This window comes from Brassica oleracea, chromosome C6 (assembly GCF_000695525.1).
Source record: "Brassica oleracea var. oleracea cultivar TO1000 chromosome C6, BOL, whole genome shotgun sequence".
In the NCBI taxonomy this organism is placed as follows: Eukaryota; Viridiplantae; Streptophyta; class Magnoliopsida; order Brassicales; family Brassicaceae; genus Brassica; species Brassica oleracea.
The window spans coordinates 36611189-36622769 of record NC_027753.1 but is presented as its reverse complement, the minus strand read 5'-3'; the positions used below and the strand labels follow the sequence as shown (position 1 = coordinate 36622769).

General features: G+C 35.3%; 2 protein-coding genes across 2 annotated transcripts; one reads left to right on the top strand and one right to left on the bottom strand.

The window, feature by feature from the left end:
* Positions 1-3689: 3689 nt before the first annotated feature.
* LOC106296398 (auxin efflux carrier component 1-like) lies at positions 3690-7173 on the bottom strand. The gene is made up of 6 exons (XM_013732528.1): positions 5861-7173; positions 5331-5565; positions 5082-5167; positions 4393-4550; positions 4184-4260; positions 3690-4073 (listed from the first exon to the last, which is right to left on the bottom strand). The coding sequence occupies exons 1-6, from the start codon at positions 7089-7091 to the stop codon at positions 4007-4009; spliced, it is 1854 nt and encodes a 617-aa protein (XP_013587982.1). The 5' UTR covers positions 7092-7173; the 3' UTR covers positions 3690-4006.
* A 2604-nt stretch (positions 7174-9777) lies between these two features.
* LOC106298133 (protein YLS3-like) lies at positions 9778-10544 on the top strand. The gene is made up of 3 exons (XM_013734216.1): positions 9778-10111; positions 10182-10256; positions 10468-10544. The coding sequence occupies exons 1-3, from the start codon at positions 9778-9780 to the stop codon at positions 10542-10544; spliced, it is 486 nt and encodes a 161-aa protein (XP_013589670.1).
* The last annotated feature ends 1037 nt before the right edge of the window (positions 10545-11581 follow it).

Below are 11581 nucleotides of genomic sequence, written 5' to 3'. Positions count from 1 at the left end.
TTATTTCGGTTTGTATGAATTTTAAACTTTATGAATGTTTTTTTCCTATTTCGGTTTTTATGAATTTAAATTTTATAATATTATTAGTTTTAAATTTCTGATTTTTTAAATTTATTAATATCGAAAAATATATAAAAATGCAAAATTAATTCGTTTTTAAAATTGGTATATACCGACAGACAATGGTCGTCGGAATATACCGACGGACAAATATCCGTCGGAATGTGCCGACGAACCAATTTTCGTCGAAATATACCGACGAACAAATATCCGTCGGTCCGTCGGAATATACCGACGCCCAAAGTTCGTCGGAATACACCGAGGAATCCACTACGTCGGAATTGTCCAAGGAACGTTCTCCGTCGGTACCTAGTTTTTCCGATGAACTTTGGTCTCATGTGTCCGCATCGTAATATCGTCGGAAGTTCGTCAGAATGACGTTTCTCGGTATTCGTCAGAAAGTCATCGGAAGTTCTGACGAAATTCCGACGAATTTTTTTTTCTCGATAAAACGATACCGACGGACAGGTTCGTCGGAAATTCGTCGGAATCGGTCTATTCCGACGAATTTCCGACGATTTCGGCCATTAGAATCCCCCTGTTTTTTTGTAGTGAATACTATATTCTTAAGCGCGACAAAAAGAATGACAGTCGCTCATATAGACAAAATCTAGATATTGTGGTGATATTTATACGGTATATTTAGTGCATGTTTACATAGCAGATAATTTCTATGCACACATAAAGGTTTTAATCCTTTTATTATTTTTTTTTCTCCAAAAAAGATACCTATCTTACTAAAAAAAACCCAAATATGTTTGACTACAGTTCCAGGTCCAAACTCCAAACTTCATTTGAAAATCTTGTGTTGAAAAGCTTATATCCCTTGCAGGATCGGTCCTGAAAATTTGGGTACCTTAGACCATTTAGTAAAGATTTTAAAAATTTGAGGGTTTAAAATTTTTTAAAAATAATTAAAAACCTATTTAAATATAAATATTTCATTAGGCTTTGACCAGAACAGGCCTAGATCCCGTGAAAAGAGGCCGTGGTTTCTAATTGATCTCAGTATCGTATCTATTAACATATCTAATCTTCTCGTACGAAAATAAAACCAAATTCTCGAAAGTAACCAAAAAACAAAACTACTAGTTTTTGAGAAAATTAAAATAGTTTACTAAAAGCCAGAAAAAGAGAGAGAGAAAGACAAATGACAAAATGCTCTCAAAGCGTTGTCTGGCCGACGGCCGACCCAACATCGCATTGTGGCAGGCACACACTAAAATCTGCAACTATGATTAATCGAAATGACATTAATACCCTTTTGCACTACCACGTCATCCTCTTACACTTTGCTTTTTTGAAAATATACTGTATTAAATGATTTTAAAATCTCAAATTAAAAACAGAAATCTTTTCCGTGCCGAGATTAACTTATTTATGACAACCTCGGTCCTTTCAATCTCTCATGTAAACAGGTGTTTTCCTCCGGCTAATTTTTTTTTTAAATCTAACTTATATTTAAAAATAAATTTTATTAAATATTATAGAGTTTACTATTTTATTACTAATATTTAATATATATTTAATCAATTTGTATAAAACTAATAAAAATGATATAAAATTGTATAATTATCAAAAATTTAGCCTAAATAATATTTATAAAATTTGTAGGTATATAAAAAACTAATGATCTTAAGATTAGATATTTAAATTTTTCAAAATTTTTGAATGCTTTAGTAATACAAATTGTATAATTATACAAAAATAATAATATTTCGAAATTTGAAATATTATATATGAATATATTTATTTTATAGATGAGCTATTACCATATTTCAAAAAAAAATTACCAAAAAAAATATATCAATATTAAATGTAATATATTAACTATTACCATATTTTAATAAGTTTGCCAAAAATATAAATCAACATTAAATGAAATTATCCATGTCATATTTTTCCAGAAACCATGTCATCAATTTCAATAGCCATGTCATATTTGTTTCATGAAATTGATTGTAGAAATAACATGTGGCAAAATCACTTCACGAATATAGTCTAGGGAATAGTAATATCCCTGTTCGGGAACGTGCTAGACGCTAGTCGGACGGTTGGGTTGGACCTACCGCCTAAAGAGAAAATCAGAGATTAATCGAAAATTATGCGGGGCGGAATTTTTAGGTTGTTTACTATGTTATAAAACATATTAATTTTTAATTGTGTATAACATTAATACATTTTCATGTTTAAGATTATATAAAACACACAAATAGAATATATAAACTTAATATAGTGTAATTTTCAGCAAACTTTTGAATATAAATGATATTTATAAAATTTTAGATCAAATAAATGAATAAAAATATTATTAAAAAAAATAGATTAGGCGGTCTAGGTGGAGAAAATCGGATATCCGATTTTTTTAACCGATTTGGCATAAATCTGGACGGAAGAGTGATGCGTAGCGCTCGGACAAAAGAGTGATGCGTAGCGTCCGGACGGCTAAGCGGTCGATTTTTAGAACAGAGGTAATATTATTACATTCCCCTTCACTTGTTGAAATATAAATCTCAGCTGTTTAATTTAAGGCAATTTGCAACTAATATCTATCTATTACTGTATTTGGTATGTACAAAAGGTGAATACAATGTGAGATATAGACCAGAGAATCAACACAGATTTGGAAGCTTCTGAAAACGTTTCCGTTGAGTTGTAATAAAACTGAAGTGACACGGCATAGTCTTCTTCTCTTTTGTCTTTATTATCTCTTTTTCTCAACCATTTCGTTTGCTTTTTAACCAAAAAGAAATGTAAAAACAAAGGGTTTAGTATAAGGTTTAAAACATTTAATAGAACGATATTACTAATTGGAGATCTTTAGGAACTGTAGCGGTAGCTAGAGCCGTCTCATGCAGAGTAGATTATAGATGTTTGATTTTTACGTGAGGCGTGCCATGAATCGAGGGCCTCTTTCTTCTCTTTTAATTATTACGCCTTCTCGCATTTACCATAATTTTAAAAAGACATTTACCAATTAGTAATAAATTTTAGTTAGGTACTTTCAAAAGAATCGTCCATCCACATCTAAGTGGTACTTAATAATTCTGAGAAGAAACAAAAAAGGAAATGAACAATACCAAAACGAATCTTGTAAGATTCCACAAACGCAGTGAAGAGGAATCTTGACCAAGAACGTACGCATGCACCAAGTGCATATACGTCCACACCAAATATCTTCAAGTGCTCCAACAATCTTTCTGCATTTAATCGAGTGTTACGTTGAACTCGAACTTCTCTGTTTTCACATGCTTATAGTGTCTTTGACGCCTTATAAACTAAAAGTATAATAAAATTTATAATATTTCATAAATTTAGATTCGGGTGAATCCAAATTCCCAAGAGAAGCAGTCCCTTTCTCCAACGCTTTGTATAAACCGGATTTACTATTTTCGTTCTGGTTGATCACATTTTGAAAGCATAGCAAACGAAAATAGATATGTCAAGTAAATGTAAACTTAATTAATTTATAAAACGGGTTAGATACTATTTTGGCTTTTAGATATTTTTGTAAAAAGAAAATAGATGTCATATAGCTTTTATTTTCATTTTGAGTTAGATACTTTTTTAGCTTTTACACAGCAATCTAGTTTGGCATTCACATAGAGATTAATTACTTGAAATTTGAGTTTCCATTTTCTTAACGTTTTAATTCACTTAAAGTAGCAAAGCTTTTACAAATTTCCTAGCAACCTACCAAACGAAAAACAGGAATTAATGTTCACTAAAATTAAGAAAAGGTAAACTTGCCAAGCTACAACTACTTCAATCTTCTTCTTCCTTACTTCAAGAGCTTCTTTCTCCAAATTATCTTTTAGAAGCTTCTCCTAAAACTTCAGTGGGTTTTCAACAAAAGGGGCATTGTCCTTTGCACTTGCACATTCCATAACCTCCCCAAAATATTAAAAAAGGTTACTGTGTTTGTTTAATACTTGGTAAGATCTCATCACAGCCCCAAGAGAATGTAGTAGAGAAGCGTTATAGGCAAGGCAATTAGCATTCCAAATATCACACTGCAAACAAAGGAAACAACATATGTTAACATAAAAACCCAAATCATAATCCAAAGTTTCACAGATATAATGTAAAAGCTAAACAATAAAAAAAAATAGAATAAACTTACGCAGTGCTGAGAATGGAAGGATGCACATTGTACTCCTTCGCGAACACAAACGGTACAATCCCTTGTGGCAAAGCTGCCTGTTTTTTAATCAATAAAATAATTTAAAAAAATTTATATAAATGACGATAGACACAATGCCATGCGAATAAAAGCATTTTAATTAATTTATATATTTAACCACTGCATATAAATTATCATCTAAGAAATACCTGAATGATGGCGACGCGAAGGAGAACGCCACGGAGGCCGACGGCATAAGAAGCAACAACCATGACAGCAGGCCCGACGAGAAATCTCATACCCGCAGCAAATGCTGCTTTTCTGTTTCCACATGCTATTATTTTAGGGTTCAACGCCATGAACAACCCTTCACACGTTTAACAAAAAAGCAACAGTATTAAACAAACAATTTTAACAATGTTATGCCTTTTGTTTTGTTTAATTTAAAGTTCTACACTTTAACAGATAAACTGCAAAGGAGTGTTATAAAAATAATCATTACTGCCACTATTACGCCACCATATAGCATCATCATCTTATATTTATTTTCAAAAAAGTTACTACTATTATTCTAAGACATTATAATAATCAATTGATGGAGACTAGATTGAAACATAGTTCCTCTGGCCAAGAGAGACATGTTATGATGAAAAGCAGAGAACTGTGAAGCATGCTTTCTGCTGTGAAGCCAGTTTTGTTTGCTTTTTCTATACAAACATGTTTTTTTAGTAGTTATGAAAAGTAAAAGGCAGAGAGAGAGAGTTATGCATTCACATGATTTACTTTTTAAATCATTTTTTAAAGAATGAAGGCCACAGTAAACAGAACAATTGACTGTTTTATGGTAATTAACTAATTATAAAATAATAAATGTAAAGAGGTAAAATTAAAAACTGACCAAGACTGAACATAGCCATGCCTAGACCTGCATCTGAGAGTATGGAGATAGACTTTGCTATAATAGCTGGCATTTCAATGTTCCACCTGCACAGACCAAATCAATTTAATTCCCAAAGATCTTTCTCAAATCTTTTTTTACTACAAATACATTTAAAGACTGGCCTGACTGACCATTTTCTTCTCATCAAGAAAGCTTATTAAATGTCAAAAATATAAACGTTAGATTTGTTAAGAAAAGACGACGTACTTGAAGGAGATGAGGGACCAGGTGATACCGAATAGACTGGAGTAAGAGTTGGGGTTACGGATGAGTTTTCTCCAAACCATAATGAGTATCAGTCTAGTCATCACACTTGTTGGTGGCATAACCTTTGCCTGCTGCTGCGACTTGTTAATGTTATTAGCACCGTCTGTGGCCAAGACTTTGCTATCATCGTGTTTATTACCGAAACTAAACTCTTCCCTGTCCACATGCTGGTTGTCTGAAATAAATTAAGCATCTAAAAACTGTTAAGTGTTAACAGACCATACATTAATCAAAGCCTAATTCTTGACTAAGCATCTAAAAACTGTTAAAGACCATACATTAACAAAGCCTAATTCTTGACCATAGATACGAAACAAGTACACATGAAGGAGAAGACTTTACTAACAACTTATGATATCAATCTTTAAAATGGAACCAATTAGATTCAAGAGAATTCATGGGGTTCTTTTTGTAAATAAATTAATTTGGAGTCGCAGAAACTAAACAGTAAAGTTGTTGAGGGACCATACCGTTACTATTCCCCTGGGGTACAGAGATCTTAACGTCCTTGTGAAGATCGTTATTAGCGGCGGCGTAATCAGCATGGTGGTTAGCTCCTCCGCCAAAAACGTCAGACACCGGCGAAGCGCTTGAGCTCCAAACAAACATATGAAGATCTCTCCCGTTACCGTCTTGCCCACTCCCTCTCTTCCCACCACCCACCGGAGCGCTTCCCTTCGCCGCCGCAGCTCCGCCGCCGGTTTGCGGCGAGAACATCCCCGGATTCGGCGCTGGATAATGCGCACCACTTCCTCCGGACTGGTGATGAAACCTCCCAGCTCCACCACCCGCCGGTGGTTTAGCTCCGCCGTCTTCCTCGTAGTTAGACGGCCGGGGCGTAGGTCCCTTGGAGCCGAACACAGCTTCTCCGGGACCAAAGTTCGAGTTCCGACCACCACCACCAGCAGCACCCATCATCGAGTAAAAATCAGTATGGTTAAAGCTCGAGCCACGTGGCGTCGGGTTCCTAGAGCTCTGCAGCGAATAAATCTCCGCGTTGGTTAGATTCGAAGGCCGAGGAGTCGCCGACAGCCCCTGAGACCTCCTCGAGTATATATCAGACCTCGAGGCGTTAGAACGCCTCACGGTCACATGAAGCTTCCCGTCCTCTTTAATCTCCGCCTCCGTCTCGAGCGGCTGCCTACCGTCCAAAGACATAATGTCGGAATCCACGTGGATGGAGACGATAGACCCAGCCGTGTCCGGAAACTGCTCGGAGATCAAGAGCTTCGCGCCGCGGTACTCGAAAAGGAAGAGCATGAGCGTGTACCATATGACGCACTGGAGCACCACGATCTGGACCATGAGCTCGCCGGAGAACTCGCCGTACATGCCTTTGAGGAGAGGTATCCCCATGACGAGGGTGTTGGGGAGAGTGGAGAGGGAGAAGAGGGTGATGGTCCAGTCTAGGGACCCGGTGCGGCTGATCTTGCACCAGAGGAAGAGGAGGCAGAGGACGATGATTTTCTGGAGGGAGTCCGCGGCGAGGAAGCGGAGGTTCATGGCGTAAGGGTTGTTGGCGGCGATGAAGTGGAAGGAGAGGAGGGGGACGGCGAAGAGGGCGACGAAGCGGTTGATGCCGGAGCACTGGTCCGGTGTGAAGATCTTCCACCATTTGACGGAGCCGTAGGCGAGGATCATGGCTACGTATAACGGAACCATCGCCGTCATGACGTGGTAGAAGTCCGTCGCCGTTATCATTGTGTTTGTCTTGGGGGGGGAGAGAGAGAGAGAGAGAGGAGTTGTGTGTTGAGTTTGTAGGGGAGCTGTGGAGAGTGGGGAAGAGTGTTAAGAAGGGATCATCACATTTTCCTTTTTATATTCTCTTTTGATTTTCTTTTTCGTTGAAAAATATCACATTTGTACAAAATATTCTTTTGGAAATCTATTATTCGTTATTTCTTTGTCGCCATTCGATAACAAGCTTCACTTAAGAAATAAAATAAAATAATTATTCAAATAGGAAATAGCTGGAGTAAGTCGAGTACCAAAAAAAACTATTATGATGGGTTATTATTCTATGTGATTGGTTTTGTTATGTTTTTCTTTGATTTTTCTGCTTTTTTCAGAGATATAATATTATTTATAATTCGTACAAAAGCAATCGGTTGATATAATTAGGAGTGCTGATAGTTGAGGAAACACAATATTCCATCAACAGTATGCTCTTCATATTTTCTCCACATCTCATACAAACCCAGCTCTTATTTTTCCAGCTTTTTATTTTCCCAATGTTCAACTTTTGTTTCGAGGACTTGTTGTAATATAGTATAAATGACCGTTTTCTCATTGTGCCAAGAGACAAGCGGATCAACGTCCATGCGTTTGTTCTTTAGCTCGCTTGGCTAAAAACAAGCCTTCGAATTGTAATCAAATCAAATAATACCACTACTAAACGGGTGATGACTAATGAAGAGTCGTGTTTGATATGAAATTTTTTAGCTTTAAAAACAAACAAACTAATGATCTTTTCATTGACATAAATTTAAAGATGAAATTTGACCGACTTTGTATGAATTCAAAATCATATAGTTACACTTTTACTAATATGCAATATCCAAACGCCGCATATAGTTGAATACCAAAATTTCCAAAATACGTAGGTTAAATACTGACTTACAAACACACAAATTTATATCCAAAATAACAAACATTGATTTAAGACACGTATTACTAATTCATGTTAGTGTGAACACGTAACTTAATATTTAGTTACTAATTAAAATATAAATATTTTAAATTATTATACAATCAAAACAGTCTAAAAGTTTTTGTATAATCAGACATTTAACCACTTAAACTAGCGAATACATATATTCACACATATGATGTAAGCAGTTGAATTTGTACTTCGTAGGCGTTTTATAAAGCTAAAGGTTTTTGTGATCAAATCGCTTATTTTTAATGTTCCTTTCATAGTAGATTCTATGTATTGTCTACCACTACATATAAAATAAACTACAAATTTATCCAGTGACGATTTTAATTAGAAGATAATACAACAACACAATCGTATAACTATCACTTGATTGAGAAACAAAGGCTATTTTTCTGGATATGAATTTTGGTAACAAATCGAGTACTGATGATGTGTGGGACTGCTCAGCCTTAATGGTTACTTATAAGTGAAATAATCTCTAGAGAGTTATAAAAGCGAAAGAAACACAAATGTAGAGAGAGAGAGAGAGAGAGAGAGAGCCAGAAGAGCATGCGTCTAAGAAGTTAATGATGGGTAAAGGTTAAACTGGAAACTAAAAGTTAGAGGCACGACACATTGCTCAAAAAGAAAAAGAGGAATGACACTTGTTTTTTTTTTTAACACAAGGAATGACACTTGTTTTCAGCTTCATTTTAGAACTAAAACTAAAAGTTTGGGATGTTTTAAGATATGAATCAAGAATAAGAGGTCTGGTTTAAAATCTCGAAAGTTTTCCTCGACCAAAAGAAAAACATCAGATGGAAAAAAGCATATGTAAGATGCTTTCCCAAAAACAAAAATAAATTAAAATTTAATTTGCACGGTTTTGGGTTCACTAAAAGGCTGAACATAAAAAAGAATATATAGAAATATAACAGAGAATATTAAAAAGGATTCTGGAAAATTTACCAACTTTTTCTACTTCGTTCCTAAAAAAAAATATTGTGTTCCTCAAGAGCTGCTAAACTGCAATAAAGTTATCTTTTTCCATCTCTTTTCTTCTTTACTTCGGTAAAAGAAAAAGAATATACGAAGTAGAATATATCTCTTGTCATCACGATAACGTGATGATTCCTTTAAACTAAACACCAATCACTAAAATTCGTGCCGTCGTGCCTTGGGCAGAGACTTGTCAAACCCAATGGTTCACAACTTCGCACACTATACAAAGAGGAATAACATCACCAAACCGAACCATCATCTTTTAAGGCTGCGTATTATGTAATATAACGGGCTTTTTAACCCATTAAAGGATTCAAAGCCCAATAAGACAATTCGCAATGTTATTTTCACATTATTTGTTACATAAAAGGTTTGAATTGGTTTGGTTTATTCACCCTTTATATCCCATGCGCATCTAAAGAGCTTTGATGGACATTTATTTGTATTTACTAATTTAAAATAAAAAGCTTTATTTAGCATTTTCTGATTTTACCGTAGATTATCAACAGATTAGCTTTGATGGACATATATATATTTTCTAATCCTATAGTATTAAAACAAATTAGTTAAAAATAAGGTAACAAAATCTATGACATTCATAAACAAATCTCACAGCCATTTTTTTTCCAAACAAATCTCACATTCTTAATTATAACAAAAAAATTTCACATATAATTGCTCATTTTCCTCTATTTATAACAACAATAAATAAACTACAAGACAAGATACACACACATAAAACACAAGATGGAGATTTGCAAATTTCTCACCGTGATATTCGTCGCCGTTGTCGTCCTCTACTCCGTCCAGGCAGCAGAACAAGGAGGAGATCATCATTTGATGGCCTGCATGCAAAAACTTATGCCGTGTCAAAAGTACATACACGCAGTGAATCCGCCGCCTCCAGCGTCATGTTGCGGACCAATGAAAGAGATCGTGGAGAAAGACTCCCAGTGCCTATGCACAGTTTTTAACAACCCGGCGTTGCTCAAATCACTCAACCTCACCAAAGAAAATGCTCTTGATCTTCCCAAGGCCTGTGGAGCTAATCCTGACGTCTCAATCTGCACCAAAACCGCTTGTGAGTTTTTTTGTTTCTCAACTAAATCCCACATATATATTTTATTTAATCAAACATCTTTTTGTTAAAGTAAATGACGTTGATTTCATATATTTCTCTCTTATCAACCACGAAGCATCTCCGCCTATTGCGTCGCCCACCAGCGGTGTGCACTTTCTCCTACTTTGCTGTTACATTTTAGAGGGACATTGTTCATTAGAGATTACAAAATCTTGAATATTTAACCGTCTAAATACGAACATATGAACTGATATTTTTTGAAGATTAAACAATTTTAGTCTTCTAAGAAGGATTTGAGTCAATTAATTCAATTTCAGTGTTGTAAAATTGATCGACATATTCTTCTCATTCAATAGGAGGCTCTTCCGTTCAAGCTGTCAGCATCATCGGTCTTGCCTTTGCGTTTGCTTTTGTGGCAAAAATCTTATACTGATTATGTCATCCCTATATTTTATGCCTGTTTTGTTGTCAACTTGTCATCATTTTCTATGTTTGTGCCTAAATATTTTTTCTGTTTCGTTTATTTACATTTTACATGGTTGAATCTTGGTTATGTTTTGTATTTTGATAATTCTTGGCAAAAGACTTACCTTCTAACTGCCAATTATACATTTAGAATATATTTGAGTACAAATAAACATACCAAAATGTAATTGTATGAATGGATGGATGGGATGGTAGCAAAAAATATACTAAACAAAAAAAAAACCGGACGAAGAAAAGTGAAAAAGGTTCAACTCCTTTAAAAAGCTGTGTAGTATGGCAAATATAAACCGAAAATTAAAAATATACTATATATTACTATTAGTTTGTTTGAATTACTCAATTCATTTTACGTTGATTACAAATATTTTGTAAAACACAAATATTTTTTGTACGAAGGAGGATAAGTATTTAATTTGTAAAGCTACAAGCAAACAAAAAGATAGTTCGGTTTCAGATCAGATATATTTTCTTTTCCAACGACATATAACTGAACACTGTTTACAATATAAACATCATAGAGAGAATTCTATCTTTACTTCGAATTTGAAGCAGAAAAATGACGAACACATAATAAACAAATTATAAAGAGAATTGGTTCGTAATCTCTCTTTATATAATAATAATGTATCATCGCGTTTGTTTCCTGTAGAGGACGGATTTGACCATCCCACAAGGCCCAAGGAGTAGAAAGGCCTGGCCCGGATTGGGTTAAGCGACGGCTCGATCGGTCGGCTCAAGAGTCAGGTCTCTCGGCTTGACTCTTGAGTACTTTTAGTCGATCATCATCGACTGAAAGACATCCAGCTCAGCGGCTGCTCGGACGCCTACGGGCTTCTCGGCCCAGCAGAGGAGGCCCACCAAGATGGCGTAAATCAGGTCAAGGACGAGGCATCAGGACGTCTATATAAGGGAAAGGGGAGACAACGAGAAGAGGGATCCGAAATCATTGACCAAGACTTGGCGGCTAGATTAGGGTTTTCACCT